The 19,259-nt window shown below is 41.5% G+C and overlaps 1 protein-coding gene across 1 annotated transcript; it reads right to left on the bottom strand.

The window, feature by feature from the left end:
- Positions 1–1,295: 1,295 nt before the first annotated feature.
- On the bottom strand, positions 1,296–12,741 carry pyroxd2 (pyridine nucleotide-disulphide oxidoreductase domain 2). The gene is made up of 16 exons (XM_036546883.1): positions 12,563–12,741; positions 11,954–11,973; positions 11,216–11,309; positions 10,494–10,567; positions 9,576–9,731; positions 7,923–8,076; positions 7,405–7,466; positions 6,872–6,969; positions 6,437–6,578; positions 6,107–6,241; positions 5,904–5,976; positions 5,569–5,725; positions 5,114–5,268; positions 3,828–3,934; positions 3,113–3,233; positions 1,296–2,643 (listed from the first exon to the last, which is right to left on the bottom strand). Exons 1-16 carry the CDS (start codon positions 12,672–12,674, stop codon positions 2,573–2,575), a joined length of 1,731 nt encoding a protein of 576 aa, XP_036402776.1. The 5' UTR covers positions 12,675–12,741; the 3' UTR covers positions 1,296–2,572.
- Positions 12,742–19,259: the final 6,518 nt, after the last annotated feature.

Raw genomic sequence — 19,259 nt, forward strand, 5'->3', positions numbered from 1 at the left:
CCCGCGTCTTAAAGGAGCCAGAACATCTATTGTGCGTCCTGCCTTTCATGCAGTTGCCATAAAAGATAAAAGCCGTGACATATCCGCTTCGAGTTGGGGAACGAGATGTCTACTTAAAGTTGCTTTAAGTACATTCGTTTGAGTTACTAACTGATTATGTTTTGGTTAGGCTTTACTTTTTATAATTAGACATAACTATAATTCGGACTACTAATAAGACTAACAACGATGATGACAATAATTAGAACTTGGGAAATTCCAGTTCTATATAAATAGGGTTTTGTGACTCTTTGAAATCTGCAATTTAGTCCTTTTGCAGCAAGTTGCTGGTACATCTTCCTCATAAAGACACATCGGGCACTCTCAATTTAAGTAAATTAAATTACTTAATAGTCATTTAATTATAGCTAAATGTATAACTACATGCCAATAAAAAACCAGTATTTACTGGTGGGGGTGAGCCTGAACTAACAAAATATAAAGTTGGTTATTCTACATGTTTTGATAATGTTTTTAAAACAAATCGGATTGGCTTGATTAACGTTAATTGATGGAGTAATTAATTCTTCCGGTACCACTCATAATTCTTAATAACGGAGAATACTTTTCCACTTACAGCCACACATTAACTCGTATCCTATTTGTCACAGCAACACAGTTGTAACAGTAAAGTACCAGCACTTGTTAGGCAATGTCAGATCTAGATAAGTATTCAAATAATAAACGATCAATAAAACCTAGTAAAAGAGAGCTCACTGGAACTTAGACCTACAGACAAGGCATGAGTTCGAATAAGGTTCATGCCTTAGCATGTCACTCCACTGTCAGCTCTAACTAACCAAGGTAGTTAGGTAATTACATCCATCTACCTTTAGCAGTTAATCAGGCAATTACCTTGTTTAGACCTAAACTTTATCAGTTACAGAGACGCCTGGTGGACCTCATACGAATTACAGGTCTACAGGTTGCAGGAGTGACACTGTCCTATCTAAAATAACGTGTTACCTTTAAGTAGGTTAATGACACGAGAATATGGATTCAGGAAAAAAACTTTACCATTTTATTCGGAAATTAGCATTATTTTTTTTTTTCTTTTTCCACACTTCAAGGTAAACAAGTCCAACATGAAAAGTATGAATGAGAAACGTCAAATGCATTTTCTTTCACAGGATTCAAGAGGAAACTTGAGGTCAGTAGAGGACATTAGTAGACATTATTTGATCAATATTGTGCAGATTCTAAGATCCTAAATTTTTAAAGTGATTTGTATGGTTCATCTTAATAGCGTAGCCCACTACATCAGTTACATTTATTCATTTGGTGGACGCATTCACTCAAAGCAATTATGAATGAAATTCTGCAGAATAAAATCAAGTGTTGATAACAAAGGGGTGACCACAGGCAACAATCAATCAACATTAAAACAACTGAAGCTTGGTGCTTTGCCAAATACCTGATCGTAAAATTACATACTACAAAAATCAACAAAACTTCACAGTACTGACAATCAGAACAATCCCAGTGTGTTATCAGAATTTCCCTAATATCATGTAGAAGGAAAAGATGTCTCATTTGTGTTTGGATGTAACATTCAACAATATGAAAAATCAGCCAGTGAACTTCACACAGACTCTGGTCGCTGGAACAGCTCAGATATGGTGGTTTACATTCAGGCAACATCTTAGTTAGTTACTGATGTTCTGCACTGGTTTCAGACATGATGATGAATGTCAGCACTTGACAGGTTCTGATTGACATTGGCATATCACACATGCCCTGTTGCCACAGCCGAAGCTGAGGAAACCGGAGGAACACAGCTTTCGGGGAAAGGTCCTTGTTTGTTGCATGGGAAGTAGCCTGTCAAGGGAGGGGGAGTGTATCTGGCACAGTCTTTTTGAAAGTTCTTTCACTATACCCGTGTCTCTTATTTTAGTTGTTCCAAATGAGAAACATGCCTCACATCTGCTCCTGTTTTGTGAGCTTCTTGTATCTTTAGTTCTTTCAAAACAAACTTTCTTGCTTGGCCTAAAAGCCCTTCACACAAAGGGCCTTGTAGCTCGGTCTGACTGCTTATGTTTCTGTCTCTGGAAAATTCCGGCTTTGTAAATACAGTGAAGGAGCATGGCTACACTATATCATACCTCAAGGCCTTTTCTCAGACCCTGTCATATCAGCTCCTAACCCCTCTGTGACTGGTTGGTTTATGCTTTCCCAAAAGGGCCCACACATTTTTATCAACACTGCACGCAATATTTGATATAAGACAGTCTTACTACTCAAAAGGGCGCTGTTACTGTGTTCAGATTCTGTACCATAAAGTGGTGCTGCTGGCAATGGTTGCTGACTGTATGTGTGTTTGTGGGAGTAGGTGGATGTGAATGTTTCTCTGTGCAGGTCCTCTGTGAAGGACCCAGAAGGCAGAACACTAGGACAGTCACATGGTCATGTGGCCACCGTGGTGGGCAGTGGCCATGAGGAGTTGGAGGGAGATTCTAGGTGGGAGCGGAGACTGAAAAATAATTCCTTGTGGGCCCTTCCCCCCCCACACACCCTCCGTGTGTCTTAATTTGTCTCATCTCCTTCGGAGGTCAGCGAGGACCGTCATGGCTGCATTCCATCCCGAGGAACCCATCACTCCCCCACCTGACAAACAGAGTGTTAATCACAGGGGTGCAAGGAGTACATAATGTCCCCATTTTTAAGCATACTCCAAACCAACTCACATCTGTCCTATGTACATGTGTTGCATGGGTTCTCTCTGAGCTGTGTACAATGTCGCATGAATATTGCAATAGGTACATGTCCAATACGCGTTGTATACATGTTTAGCTACAGATTCTGCACATATTTAGAATATATTGTGTGTGTGTCTGTATGTGTGTGTGTCTCTCTCTCTGTCTGTCTGTCTGTTGGGAACTTGTTCTTATGGAAAATGAATTTCTGGGATGATGTTCAAAATATTTCATTCAGGAAAAAAAGACAGAAAATGCTTATTCTGTTACTTAGATTTGTGTTAATGGGGTTTGTGGGCTATATTTCAAAAGCTATTAGGACTGTTGTACTGAACCGTAAATATATGTAGATCTTATTAATCATACACCCAACAACAGACCTGGATGACATCCGCTGCCACACAAATAAAGGCCTTTGATTGGTGAGCGGTAGTCTGAGAAGGCGGGCAGAGGGCGTGCTAGATAGAGCTGGTCCAATGACATGGCGCCATGAAAAATATTCTGCCGGGGGGGAGGAAGATGCAAAACATATGACGGAACAGCTGTTCTTGAAACAAACCCTTTATATGAGGCTCGCGCACTACTGCAGCTCCCAGGCCAGCTTTTCATTGTGACTCAAAGACGTTTCGCTCCGTCTGACCTGAAGAACACCCAGCTGGATTGAAACGTTCCCCTTGCCTCATAACAAAAAAGGTAATTTAGTGGCTAAAGTGGTGCGCGAGCCTTGTACTTTTCCATATTACTAACACTCTTCACTAATCTTCACTAACACACTAATCTTTCTCAACACCTAAACAACAGCATGCACATGCAAATTCATTACTGATGTTCAGCTGAAATGTTCAGTACTATAATTTATATTTAACCCTTTCAAATAAATATATCACAGTTAACTGATGCTTTGAATGAGATATGTACAAACAGTCCAACAAGTGCATGATCCAGCATTCGTCACTATGGCAAAGATATTTGCTTATATTATTATGTAGTTCTGTCTCATTAGATTATAATGGACAGCCATAAACTTGTTTATCTGCAAATGTATGCAACCCCCTAAGCGATACCACCCCCCCCCCCCCCAAACCTGACACACACCCCTCCCGTGAGTCCAAATATCCTTTCCAAGTCAGGAGGAGCCAGAACCTCTTTGCCCACTATGGAGCTTTTGAATCCAGGCGCATAGCTTTCAATCCAGTCAAACACTGCAGAGATATAATAAGACAGCAGATTACTCAACACTGCACACACACACAGTCAAATGCAACACATACAAGCACTCACACTGTACATATAAAAGCTCAGTTACCAAACTGCATGAAATTTTAGATCGCTTGCTATTCCATAATACATTGTTTCGTCTATGTCTCAGCTGTCCAAGAAATGTAGACGATAATCAAATTACAAATGCTTAAACAGTTAACTAGTAAGCTCACAGGTTGAACCTTCAGATTTCTGCTCTCTCAGTTGCAGATACCTGAAATCAGTTGAACTAACAGTGTTCGCTCAGTGTTTTTCATGGAAAAACTATCAAAGAGTAGAAAGCAAGAACTAATTTAAATTACAACCCCAAAACTCTAACCTTTACAACCACTTCCATGATCACTTAACTTTATGACTACATTAATTAAAGTCAGGATCCCTACAGTATTGCATACTTAACAAGTTTGTCACCAGATCTAGAGACATTTATATCAACCCAGTGGCATTTAACACTTAAACACTTTAAAACACTAACACTTTAAAATGCATAATTTAAATGTCTGTACTGTCCTGATGTAGCTTAGCCACTTACAGAATCTTATAAACTGTGCAACTCTTTGCGTTGCAAGCTATGACAATTGGTTCCGGACACAGCAGAAGCTATCCACATGCTTGGCCACAGTACTCTTACATGTTTGGTGAAATTTAACGGGAGGCCAAAGAACAGATGTGGGAACTGCACACAGTTGTGCAGACTCCAGAAAGAAAGGCCTTGGTTCATTATAACTCATTACCTCTGAAAAAGCTCAATTCTTGCTAATTAAATGTGATGATTAAATAATGAATGAATGTAACGTGATGTATTTTTTTCTTCTTCTTTACTTACGTTTGCCACAATACAACCATAAGTGAAGTAGAATGGCTGGGTTAAAAAAAAGGCCTTGTCTTTTCCAAGTTTCCATACAGTGAACTCCACTCCAGAGAAGTTATTTTCTATCCATTTACATATGTAAACCTGGAGTTTCCATAAAACTATCCATAAAAAGAGAGCGGGTTAACTGTGGTCCCTGGGAAAACAGAATTTTGGCCCCATTTACAAACCCTTGGCACCCACCGGCTGCAGCTGGAGGCCAGACACCCTTTGGGAACTGCTGTGGAGTATGCTCTGCTCAGAAACCTACCTGAATTGGTGAATTTCTCTCTGTCCTCCTCTGTCCAGGGACGCCCCCCCTCCAGCCAGTATGGGGTGAACTGTGTGAAGACAGAGATGACGTGGCAGCCAGGGGGCGCCAGAGTGGGATCCAACACTGAGGGAATGCACATCTCCAGCATGGGCCTGGCGGAAGGTGCAGAGTATGCAGGACTCAGTGCAACCAGCAGCTGTTATTTGAATTCTTCATATAAGAACATGAGAAGTTTAATGACAGGAGCAGACCCGTTCAGCCTCGCAGGGCTCACAGGCTTAGTGTTCTGAATGATAGGATCACTGTTCTGTGCCCAAGAGCTGAGATAGAAATGTATTTGGTGCACTGAAAACTCATGTTACAGTTCGTATAATTGCTGGTTTGTCGCCCCCTAATGCAACAGCTGAGAAGTGCGTTACATTTAAGGATTTAACAATGGGTTTCCAGCTGACCTTGTGGACGGGTGGCCCAGTTTGGCGTCCCGATAGGCTGCTTCGAGCACCTCCACACTCTCGCAGTTCAGGTGGATGGAGCACTGGTGGTGTGGACCTGGCTTTCCGTCCGCAGTGTTGGGAGCAGCCAGGAAGTTGGGAAGCCTGTTCACAGCAACTGGCAGCGAATCACAGAGGAGACAGTCACCACCAGCATGATTCGCACAGGCATTCTGCAGAGTCTATGACTTGGGACAAGGCAGAGAAAAGCACAAGATCGAAGTGCATTCTGACACCCCCTTAGCACCTCTGGCAAGGCACCACGGAGGCCGGTATCGACATTGCTGTGGGCTTACCATTAATCTTCGTGACAGGAGAGGTATAGTCAATCTGAGACACTGCTTTAGCAAACTCTGGAGGCAGAGAACCCTGAATGCATTGGAAACAGTACAATGATGACTGGGTCTTTGTGGGACAGAATGATAACAGTTAGTGTAAAAGCGAAAAATAACCTCGTCAGAACACAAAACCACAAAATGTGATTTACAGATCATATTACCTCTGGTGAGAGTCGTTTGAAGGTGGTGTATGCGGTTGCGTTTGACAGGACCACTTTACTGTGGACCTCAGACCCGTCTTTCAGCACAACCCCTTTGGCGGACCCATCTGGACCAATCAAAACTTGCTCCACTTCCTGTTGAGCACAAAGGACAAATGAGAGACAGGCAGTGACATCAGGACCAGTACACTGGTAGCAGTACTCCAATAACAGCAAAATCACTTTCATCCAAAATTCTGTACCCAACACAACACTTGGGGTGAAACCAATTTTAAAACCTCACAGGACTGAATGTTCTTCACTAGTAACCTCTGACCTAGAAGTGCTTACATGCTCAGTGAAGATGGCAGCTCCATGGGCTCGAGCTGAATTGGCGATTGACTGTGACACGCCTCCCATTCCCCCCTCCACGTAACCCCACGCCCCCTTCTCCTTCTCCACTTCCCCCATGACGTGGTGCAAAAGAACATACCTATAGAGGACAAAGGCAAAAGTAAACATCAGACCAACACATTCACCTTGAAAAGGATAGTAACTGGACTAAAGGAAAGTGTACAGGTCCCTGATCTACATTTCTGTATGCTGTAAGTTTATGTACTTGTGTACTTCTGCGGTTGCTTTTTTGATTCTTTGTTGGGTTCTTTCTTTGACATCAGATTAGGAAAGGTGTTCTTCATTGTCATTTTGAGCACCATGTAAGAGGTAGTGAATGGATTATCAGTTATGTCATTGAGCAAGCCAGGGGTTAGTGGGCAGAGTCCTCACCCACTGCCAGGGTTGCTGGGGCTCGTCATTGCTCCGATCACGGCATCGGTGGCCAACGTGGCCCTCAGGGGCTCCGACTCAAACCAGCGGTTCAGAATCTGGGGGTCAAAGAGGGAGAGATAGACGTGAAACAAATACTTAGGGTGATGCTAAAGGTGTTGACTCGGACACAGCGTTCCCCCCTGCTATCCCACATTTAGATGTAGACGTTTGGTAGCTGCTTTTATCCACTGCAACTTACAAAGCAAAGCTGTAAAGGTACATACAGTAAAGCCACATGAACAACAGCACATACGGATAACGACAGAGCGCATCTGAGCACATGTCAATTTCTCACACAGCATCCTCCACCCTTAGAGTGCCCAAGAAAAAAGAAAAAAAAAATCAACAGAAACATTACCATGTTGGATACAGATATTATTTATAGACTTGTTTAGATACTTGGTTACTTTCCTAATAATCTGCTATGCACCCCAAAGAATGCAAAAAAACAGAGCATGAATTTGTTTTTCAACCAATAAATCATCACAAACCTTCAATATTGGTGCCGTTATGAGCTCATAGAAGTCCGGAATGTTCTTTCCGAGTTTAAGTCCTTTTAACAGAACACAGTGCAGAAAATTTGAGGCTTAGGTTTTACAACCCTGGTCCAAGGGGACTGTGAAAATTATCTGCCATGAATTTTTTCCCATATTCAGTTGCCAAGGACTAAGCGGTTATTCCAGAACTCTTACAATTCCCAAATCGCGAAAGTAACCAAAATTCCAGCCGGAGGCAAATTTCGGGCAATCTCTGATGAGCTTCACAAATCCATAGATCGATGTCAGTCAACAGGGAACAATTACTATCACTATTCCAGTTACCACAGAAATAACAGAAGTGTAGCCCCCATGACAAAGAATGAGCACTTGCAGCATTTATACTGATAAAACTGAGGTAAAATGTCTACGGTAAAAACTTTGGACAATACTCTTTTTTACTTAGCTAATCACACTCCAGTTTTGGGATGTATACTTGTATGTACACGCTTTAGACTACTGAGTGTCAGTACCGCACTTTATCAGAGGTCTAATGCTCTTCAGTGCTGCCATTCGCCTTCTGAGAGGGCCCTGTGTGACCCCTGGGATGTCCACAGGCGGGGCGTCAAGAAGAGGGTGGATGGCAGAGGCCAGCTTCTCCAGGTGGGTCTGAAAGGCCGGGTAGGCCTGGACAGGGAAATAGAAAGAGACAGGCACAAAACAAGGGGACACAAAAAGTGACATGAGAATCGGAGAGGGTAGGACCGGTCAAAACAACATCCAAAACAATCTTGGAAAGACTTTGTTGTGAAAAAACTGAGAAAGTACTTTCACACCAGTAAAAGCATTGAATCTAGAGACTGAAAATAATGAGACAAACAGTGCCATATATCACAGTCAAGCTCTGTATTTTTCATTTGAATCTATATTCAGTGGAAAAACGTGTAATATTAACAGCTTGAATGATCAATTATCTTTGCCTATTGATTTATGCAGTAAACAAAAAATCTTTGATATAAAAATGCATATATTTGCAGATCATGTGTAGCAAAAGTTTTGAGAGAATGAATAACAATATGCTATTGTTATCTGTAATGAAGAGGAACAAGAGGGGCTCTCTCTCTGCTCCGTTTGAACAGCCTCACCACGGCGACAGGAAAACAGGTAGCCATTTTGGAGCAAACCCATTTTGAAAAAGGGCACATGATAAAAAAGAGACTTTTGATTCAGCACATAAAACCACAACCACAACCTTTCTGATTCTCTTTTGATTTACATTCACGCAATTGTGGTTATAATCACTGCCAGCTTTTATCTAAATTACATACCAGTTCCCAAAACACATTAAGGAACTGTTCTTCACCCAAAGCGTTGCTTATGACTCAATATTATCACAGTCAGAGGCTAAATTCAGCATTTTTTCATAATGAGTCACAAAGTGCAGGAGAATTGTATTTGGCAGTACTTAGACACTGAGATAAAATGTGTCAAGAAAGAGGAGTTTTGTGGGAGCAGACAGTTTAATAGTAGATAAGCCAAAGGCCATGAAAAGCTGGAACAAGAAACTCACACTGACAGGCAAAATTGGGGTCAATTCCATTTTATTCAGTTCAGGGAGCAAACTGAAATTCAGTTCACAAATCAAAAATCAGTCTTTTCTATGACGACTTTTCAATTAATTAACTGAATTTAAATTCATCTCCTGAATTGACTGAAACAGAGCTGACCCTGGCTCTGACAGGGGGAAAAATCTTGTTGAAAAGCACTCTTATTTCACAGCCTGTATCTAACAAGCTAGCTATACATGATTTGTGCATTGTATTTTTCCCCAATTATTTTAGTAGGTAATGGGGAAAATAGTGTGTTTAATCAGCTTTTCAGCAGTCAAAATGCTTAAAAATCCATGCAAACTTTGATATGATACCACATCAAGGAATTGTGACATACATTATATATTTCTGATTCATTTCCAATTGATCAAAACTGGTAACCAATGTAAAATGCAAGAATTGAAAATGAATGATAAGGACAGAAACAGGCGCTGTATATTACTCTCTTTGACAGCATGTGCCATTTTTGCTCATCAGCATTAAATACTTATGACGCCTCATTAATCTCTGCAATGGAAACCACTGCCAGCTGAGTCAGCGGTCAGCCTTGTTTCGTCCAGGTCGAGTGGTACCTGCCTTGGCGTCGTTCTCCGAAAACTTGCCGATCTCTAGCATGTTCTTCTCCAGGTCTGACCCAAGCAGCAGCGACCTCGGGGGGTGTCCCCCTACCCCCTCCTCCAGCATGGGGGTAAAGGAGTAGGGGTTTCGCATGTAAACCTTCAGACCATGCTTCTACAGGGGAGAGAGAGAGAGAGAGAGAGAGAGAGAGAGAGAGAGAGAGAGAGAGAGAGCTGAAGTCAACTCAACTCAAGGAGGAAAGACAAACGATAGTCAGCTCATTCTATGGTTTCTTGTAGAACATAATTCTAGCTTTATTCATCACCAGAGTGTAAAAAACAAACCAATTCCTGTCTTCCCTTCCTGTCACTTTTTTGTAGTCTCTTGAGGGTGGCGTGTTGTTTTAGCACAGAACCCTGTAACCTCTTGAACCATTTCCCTATACGGCATCAGCCGTGAGCCATCAAACAATGAGGACAATCTGATTCCCCCCCACTGTTTACTGACATAAAATCAGTTTGTAATACTTATGAAACATACTTGGTGACAACAATGCCATGGCCTTGATAACATGACTTCAGTTAACCCTACAGTGCATCGTTTCTCCCATTCACGTTCAATGTCTCAAATCAGCTATGATCTTGTTGCGGGTGGCTCTGGATTTTTGTTTGTTGGAAGATCACATTACAGATCGAAAAAGTCTGACAATTACACATTGTTGTTATTTCTGTCTTTACATTTCAAAAACCTGCAATTTCATAAGGGTGTGTATTTTTATATCCACTGTACATTGCCTGTTACATTGCCACTGCCTTGGTACATTGTTGAAATTTGCACACACAATGCAAAAGCCATGACTATCAAAAATGCAAAGAGCAAACTCTGGCTTTGGAGACGTGTCAGGGTTGCAGGACACCTCTGGCCGCAGACGCTCACCTTCAGCTCCAGGTCCCTGTAGATGTGTGGCCTGAGCAGGCTGAGCAGGTACGAAGCCCTGGAGAAGTGGAACCCTACAGATCAAGGTGTGGCATCACAAGCAGGAAGAAAGATATTTTTTTTAAAAAAGGAGATATTCCACCCTGCATGCTCTGTAGAATGTGCCTCTGTATAAAATAGCCCATCTGTCTCTTATTGTGCAAGGGCTATCGGGAGTTAAAGAACTGTAGGTGTTTTCCTCCACTCAGTTACACCCTTTTGTCTGAAGGTGAACTTTTTTCCTAAATGAATGACTTATCTTTCTAGGTAGGAGCTGTCCCATTGGTCAATTAAAAATTAACCTTAATAAGAAAGGTGCACAAGCAGCTCTGGTAATCGAGAAATGAGAAGGATCCAGTACCAAAAGTAGTTTCTGCTCAATTTTATGCATTTTTGACATACATTTAGTCTGAAACAGTGTCACTTTTTGACACGCCCTACAGATATGTGTAGTACTTTGTCTACTAAATACTACATGAATAGTAAACATTAATAGTTAATATTTAAATATTGTGCATTCATTATGTAACTACTTACTGATGATTTTTAAGACATAACCTTAGCGCACAAGACTTATGAACAAACTACTGACAAGAATCAGTGAAAGAGTATTCTTTCACTAACATTGAATCAGCCCCCTCATCTCCTGCATTAGGCATTTACCAGTGAAGGCAGAGACTTGCCTGGGATTATCTCCTCCGACACGGCTGCTCCCCCCAGCACATGCCTGCGCTCCAGCACGGCAGTGTTCACGCCTCCCTTCTGAAGGTAGGCTGCCTTGGAATGCAAAGCACACACGGGGTGAGACCGGACACTGCATTAGGTCACCTGGCAGATGGTCTTATGCAGAGCGACTTCCAAGGCAAGGAGCGCATATGATGATTGCACATAAACACACAGAAAACATCCAACCACATCTGAACGCATGTCAATAGGTTGCACAGCGCTTCAACAAATCTATCTCACCCTGAATACTGTCACAGTGAGTGTTACAATAATCAAACGTTTCGACAACAGCTAGTGTCAAAGTGCAGTAATAATATCCTGAAAGAATATATGCAAAAGACTATATTTTCTTCCTAAAACTCTGCAGTGGAAGATGGTCAGTAAATCAGATGCGTTGCACGCTATGGGACGCTCCCTCCCCCACATGGGGGCCAGAACAGACAGCAAGACTGATCAGGATACACACAACCACATGGCTGTAGGCCATGAGAATATGCTACACGCCTACATCAAATCTGACTCATACATCTGTGAATTGACTCTGCAACAGGACGACAGGTCAAGGACAAAGTGCTGACATCTTCAATGAGCGGGGATCACATCCATTATTTGTCATATGAAACGTGCATATGCACTTTCATTCATATCTTTTTTTTTTTTCTTTCAGAATGAGAAAGAGAGAAAAAAAAGCTTACTGCAACCAGTCCATTGTGACCTGCAACAGAAGAAGAGAACAATGGGTATTCATCTCTGCAACAAGCAATACAAACAACAAACAATTATGATATGTGACATTAAGATCTACAATTTGAAATGTGAATGTCCAACTTATTATTGGACACTTCAGTTTGGGAACCTGATCAATGTGCAATCGGTTATCAGATCTCAGACAGGCGATAACGCATTTCCCCTTGTGTCAACCCTATAAATACAGTTCGAAGTGCATTAATCTTCAAAAATAAGCCAGCACTTAGCAGGTCCTGTAGAGAATAACTGTTTAAAACCATCTCCCCTTTCCTGCAAGTGCAACTGCAACTGTTGCATAAAATGCAAAACTTTTCCAGTTTCTTTTTTAATATAACGCACACCACTTGCTCTGAGCGCACGATGACAGTAAAACAAGGTAGTTAACACTGGCAATTCAAGTCACGATTTATGTGGTCATGTTTGTCACGGAAACGTTGCCTAAATCGTCATTCCTTGGCCTTTATATTTAACAACTGAAAAATCACATGACGGCTGAAAAAGATGCACACAAACTGGCGCAAGACCGTAGTTTTCGGCGGCGTGGTTTTCTCTGTTACCTCCTCCGATAACCACAGCGTCGTACTGGGTCTTGAGCGCTGCCGTGTGACAAGCTCTTGCGACTATGACGGCAGCCTGCCGCACGCGGCCTTTGCAAGCTGCAGTCGCCATGGAAAACTGTACCGAAAACGCCGCTTTCTGCTCCCCTGCTCCAGCCCGTGCTTCCTACCAAGCGACCTTCGTGGCGTTACTCGAAGTGAACTCTACGGCTCCGCCCAAGTCCATGTACAAGGCTCTCTCTAAAAAAGGAAAAAAAACATTGCATAACGTCCGGCAGCTGTATGCAGATTCGACAAGTAGCACCTGGGGGTAAAACAGACCATAGCAGACTGAGGAACATTAGAGCTGAACCGGTTGGTAGTTGCAAAGTTGCAAACTGCTTCACTCGTGGTCCTTGAGTTCAGTTACAGCTCGGCAGAGCAAGAATGAGCTCTGTAGTCTCCAGTGATGATCTGGCTGGAAATGTTTGGTAGAACACAATCGGTGAAATGACAGGTTTTGATCTGGGCTTTTGCATTTCCACCTCAGGTACTATGTGTGACGACAGTGAGTCGCTGATCCCTGTCACTCTGACCACCTGGTTGTGCTGCTGCTACCTGACCAAAGGCCACTTTCAATAAGATACAGATGAACGAGAGATGACACACATTAACAAAACGCAATTTGCACGGCACGTTTACAATCATACATTATCGCCGCAATATTTTTCAGGTTATCATATTTTTCATGATTATACATGTTATCAGCACTATGACTGGCCATTTGTCATCTTTTCATTGCAAATGTGCGTTCAATATCGGGTATTTGTAATCAAGATTACAAGTTAAGTTATTGTCCGTGTAGCGCTCTTGCGCTCTTTTCTATACGTCAGCAACATCTCATTGGCTAAATGCTCCGACAACCAGCGCTTTTCGTAGCAGTTAGTCTAGTCGAGTCGGTAAAGACATTAGACTGAGGTGACCGATGAACCGGCCAGTAATAACCAGCATGAAGGGTTACGAATTATTCAAAAAAAAAAAAAAAAAGATGCGCAGGTATAAATGTTCTTCATGTCCGGTAACTGCTACTTAATAATACCGTGATGACGACGGATACACATATGGTCATGAAGATAACCTTTTCTGTCAAACACGAAAACACAGCCGAAGCCATAGCCCGCTGGTATACTGCATCTGTGAACCACAAATGCGCGCAAGCAAGAAATACATATATTTTTAGAAGGCAGGGCACTGAGGGATCCTGGCAACATGTTAGGAGATGACATAACGGGAATTGGGATTTGTAATTTCCTCTTCCGCCGGTAGGTGGAGCAGGGGGCAGGACAGCGTACCTGTGTTTGTACTTCATCGATCTTTGAATAAAAGTTAAAAATGTACGGACTGACCGAGGTGATTTTCTTGGCAACAACGAAAAAATGTACATTTTAATTTTGCTTCAAAAATATTACGGTTATCTTGCGTATGGTCTCTCTGCCACTCTAGTTTTGTGCTCAGGTCTCTTCTTAGAGGGTTACAGTGGTTTTTCACTCACGCACACAGCAGATTTCCTGTGTTCAACTGTTGTGGGGCCTAATGGAATGAACACCTTCATTTGTGTTGAACCAAATTCCACTGTATGAAGTTGCAGATATTATCTGTTCTCTGCAATCTTTTAATATAGATTTTCAGTGTGTCAGATATTTGTATTTATCAGTAGCTGCACTGACACAATGAGCAATTGTTTTCGAGAAACTTAAATGAATGCCAGCATGCTTTCACAGCTCCTTTCAGAAGATCTCCCATTATCCCATTGTGTTGCTATAGCTTCTTGCTTTCACTGTTGGGGTAATTGAAACATGAATAGGGCTTACAGTTAGTTTATACATTTTTATGGCGGCCTGTTTTCAGAAAGTCGAAGCATTCATTTGTGAATGAACAAAGTGGTGATATTGCTGGAGCCTGATGGGTTGCCGGAGCCATAACAAGTTGATCATTTGAAGCAGCTGTGCTGGAGCAGGAAGAGATCTAAAACATGCAGGACAAGGGGTGCCCCAGGAGAGGTTTGGGAGACGCTAGCTTAGAGTATAGTTATTATTGCTGATTAAGGCCCGAATTCAGCGAAATGTGTGAGGTCATTAGAAAAAGAAAAATGTTGTGAAAGTAACACTTGCTCAATTTTCTCTTCTTTGCACCTGAACAAAGAAATTAACTGCGCCAAGTCCATGTGATATAAAACAATTTCAGTGCCACCTTTAATCAAGATCAAAGTGTTAATTGATTTAGCCTGCTTTTTAAAAATTATTTTGTAAAATGCTGCATGTACTGTACATTTTACCACTGGGCCAGTGAAAATGAGAACCTAGGGCTCTGTTTGGACCTCAGCAGGCACAAACAGTCCGGTATCGGTGGTGCTTCGGGGAATAAACCACCCCGAGGTGAGTGTGTGCTGGCTATTATTATGTTCTGCCCTCTGCCTTTCCCAGATGTGCTCTGTGATGATGCATCATTCGCCGTTAGAACTCACTTCTTCAGCAAAGCTGCAGTAATGGCTGCATTGGACATATTTGGGTTACGTAGATTAACCTGAGCCTGTAATAACCAACATGAAGGGTATGCAAAAAGATTCATAGTCATAAATGCAAGAAAAGAATAATTAATGTTTAGTTCTTAAAATTCTTCTTAGAACCTCTATGAGAAAGTGGGGTATGTGATTTTATTCAAGGTTGAGAGCCCTGCTGTTGTGCCCGTGATGAAGGCACTGAATTGGCTCAGAAAAAATAGCAGTTGAACTGTATTAGTAAATAATATGTACATAAATAGATCAACCTGGATAAGGCTATCTGCTCAAAAAATAATGTTAAGTGATCTTCAGAGTCAAACAGAAGCAACAGGTATGTCCTTTACCTGGAAAATCATTGGGGCTAATATACATATGTTTCAGGCTGTTTCGATTTTTGAGTCCATTTTTAAGCTCTTTATTAAGTACAAACTCTGCAGTTTTAGGCCGGTCGCCTCATGTCATTTTGTGTGAAAGAACATAAGCAAGGCTACTGGAGACAGGGCTGTAAAACAGAATAGCTTACTACAGTTTTTTCTCAGATTTTTCCATTGAAGTGCACTTATCCAGAACCAGTTTCCATGGTGAGCTAAAAGTTAGAATTCAGCCACTGTGCTCTCATGAACTTGACCCTTTGCTGTAAGTATTGTCTTGCCTGGCTGAGCTGTGCTACAGAAGCAAGCATAGCTGTTTACAGAAAAAACTCTCTTCTGCTCGTTGGCTCATTGACAAAACTGATTCAAAATACATGCGTGTAGAAGGACTTAACCTATTCATTTGCATGCATCTGACCTTTAAGTGAATATCACGCCAGCTGATTTCAATAGCAATAGTGCTGACAGACAAATGGTCTCAGTATCATGTTATGAGCTTCTCTAATGAACAGATGTGAATAGAGTAATGGCAGTCCTCCTGGAAAAGTGAAAGAGAAGAAAATGCGGATGTCTGGAATTTTACAGGGTTCATTGTCATATCAGTTTGCAGACCCAAAGTTGAGAATCTGGTATTGAAGATCGGACGGTCTATTGTTTCTTCTCTCTTCTAATGGCTTAACAGCTGCACAAGGAACGCACCATTAACAACAAAAGCTGCTGGTGCTGGTGCAATGCAAGAGCACCTTCCCATGCTAGCTAATGTGTAACTTCCAGTTCATAACCTGTACCAACCAGTTCTCAGAGTTTCTCTCGGTTGGCCAGGATGCATTTTTCCCCCTCTTGCCATCTTTCTCCTGTCCCCTCTGTCTTTCTTTTTTCCGTGAAGGAAGTTGTACCATTAAATAATGCCCCAAGGTTGTGAGCAGGGGCCCCCGTGACATATGACTTGAGTTATGGAGTTTTGAGCGTGTGATTTAAAAAAGAAATTCAGCAGTAAATCGTTCAATCAAGGACGTTGATGACGAGGTGCATTGCTCTGCCAGCATAGTTGCTTGGAGCTACCTGACCGCCCAGCGCTCTGGATGCTGAGGAAGAGATCTGTGCTAGTTATAGACAGGTGAGTCACCGTACTTACAGAAAATAAAAACGGAGCTCTAGTCTACTGGAGCTGAGAGAATAAACCAAAGGACAGTAGCATTTTTTTAACTGAGACAGCTGTCTTTGGTACAGTGCACTGTCAAATTCTGAATATAGAATAACTTTCAAATCAGTATTTCTCCAATGACTCCCCCACGTCAATGATCCTAAAAAACCTTATTTGCCTTATTTAATAAAGGTGAAGCATGGAGTAGTTCAATAACTGTACCTTTGTGAATTTCAGACCAGAAAATTCATTAATGCTCATATTAAGCCCTGTGTGCTATCAGATAAAATGTATAGCTGACTTCAATACAACACATATATTTTTGTCCCTCCTTATCTGTTGTCTGCCTTATCCAATAGTACAGCTGGCTGATATACTGTAGAGATTTGATTTGGCAGCTTACAGGAAAAGTACAGGAAATACAGGAAAAGGGTGGATGGAGACTTCATATCATCAATGTAACATTAAGCTGTACAGGTGGGTGAGTATGGAAAGTATCCAGAGCTATTTAGGCCATTGTGTAAGAGCCCTAGCTGTGTATCGTGTTTGCTAGTGCCCGGCTTTGTGGCATGAGTGTTCTGTGTATGTGATTGAAAACAATCTGTGAAAGATTTCTGGAAAAAAAGTTGATAACTGACTGACTGACTAAGATTCCATGGTGCAAATAGTTAAGTGCGACACATTAAAGTACACATCCTTTGAGGTTTGTTGCTTTACTTGATAATACTTTCATAGTGAACTGTACTCTTTTACAAGAATTGATGATAAAAGAATGGCACACGCTCATACACACACACATAAAACAGAAATGATATTCATGATGCATGTTCAGGAAATAACATTTTTACATGGAAAAAAAAAAAATGAACACACCCTCCAAATGATGCCTCATCGTTGTGTTTTTGAAGAGGATTTGATGAGAACAGCACCTGAACACAATTTATGGAACAACATTGATTCTCAATGCAGTTCATTGCAGTACATCACATAATCTGTGCACCTCTCTGATATCAATTAGATGGATCCGTCTGGCTGCCAATGGGAACTGTGCACAAAAAACAGGAACTTGTCTGTAGATTCAATCTTCAGTGTGTGGTTGTCAGGAGTTTCCCCCTACCAATAGTTCTCCAAACTTTAAGAGGACAAAGAGGACCCTTCTCTGTTGTGGTCAGTTTTAAAAAAATAATAAACCTGGAGGATACTGTCAACATTTCCAGAGAATTTTCCAGAGAATTTTCAATCATGCTAAATACTGATTCAGTTTCCAACTCGAAATGTATGTCTTCTGCCTCTATTGTTGATATCTTTTAAAAGGTGATGAAAATGACTGAAAATCGATTTTGTAAAGTACGTCCTTCAACAGCAAGCGGCTATTGCTAAATCTACATACATGTTATAGACCTCAGTGAGGTCACGCTGTCCTTTTACCCGAAATTGACTGATTGTGAGGATTTTACTTTTTTCGTTCCCATCCCTATCTGTTCTCACTGGAGTTAAGTGCTGTGAACTCAATTGCCCTTTTCACCAAGTAGCTACTGTTTACAGCTGACATAGTTTCCATTTTACATCAGGAGCTTTCGAGACAGCTTCGCTTTTAAGCAGACTGAAAATGTAATGGCGTCCACAAAAAACATATACATCGTAACTCGTGTTAACCCCCACTTTGTCCATTTTTACAAAGCAAGAGAAAGTGGGAACATTTTTATTCTCCCGAAAAAGAAGTATTTTCAGGGTTCATTCTGAGTCATGCGGGCGACACCATGTCACTTCTTGGGGGCGTTCTTTTCTGACTGTGTCTGAATAGCGGCAGAAATGATAAAACAATAATCGTTGATTTATAAGCGAGCTCAGTGTGTACAATAACAGATGAATTACCGATTTATAAAAGAAATGCAGGCTGCTTAAAAGACCGTATTATATATTGAGATGGTATAATTTATTTCTTGATTCCCCTGTTGATGATTATGGACTAGCTCGATACCAGCTGTTTAAAACGAACTTCCTTTATATGGAATAAATAATTTGTTTGCTTTGTGAATCGGTAATCTTTAATCATTTTACTTGGTTTGCGTGGTTATTCTGTCTGGCGGTTCCAAAGCAGATATATTTCAACAGAGTAACGTCATTCTCTGGTTAAACCTTTGAGAGGAGCCCGACGATACCCAATAAAATAAGGTAATCTATTTAATTTAGCGTGCTGAAGTTGCCACCGATCACATATTATCCTTGTTGCTGCAGTTCATTTTAATCCTTGTAATGTGACGATATGAGCACCTTGCAACCGTTGTTGAAGGGCTTGATGTCGAAAGTCGCACACAATTTCTTAAACCGTTTAACTTTCGGTGTCGCTAAGCTGTCAGAGCCGCGGGCGACTGCACACACAGGTGGAAAAGGACACCGTTGTTGCCTTTCTCAAACATATTGCATCTGTCGGTAAAGCCGAAGGTGGTGAGTTTTGCAAATGCAGAATGATATATGATAGTTGTTGAGAATAAGAGCATCCGTTATGTATTGTTGTCTCATAGTTTTTACTGTATATTTCGTGTTATAATCTGAAGTCACAATGGATGCGGAACTCCGGGAGTCATGGCGTTATTGCTGAAATTAACTGTAGCCGGCATTACTAGTGGGGATGGTGGTCTC

The sequence above is a fragment of the Megalops cyprinoides genome, chromosome 15 (genome assembly GCF_013368585.1).
Source record: "Megalops cyprinoides isolate fMegCyp1 chromosome 15, fMegCyp1.pri, whole genome shotgun sequence".
NCBI lineage: Eukaryota > Metazoa > Chordata > Actinopteri > Elopiformes > Megalopidae > Megalops > Megalops cyprinoides.

Excerpts from the sequence above, each read along its gene's own strand:
- pyroxd2 (XM_036546883.1), bottom strand. The coding sequence starts at position 12,674 with ATGGCGACTGCAGCTTGCAAAGGCCGCGTGCGGCAGGCTGCCGTCATA. Across the intron at positions 6,970-7,404 it reads TAACGGCACCAATATTGAAG|ATTCTGAACCGCTGGTTTGA; the intron begins GTTTGTGATGAT and ends TTTGACCCCCAG. Across the intron at positions 5,726-5,903 it reads TCCTGTCACGAAGATTAATG|TTGCTGTGAACAGGCTTCCC; the intron begins GTAAGCCCACAG and ends ATTCGCTGCCAG.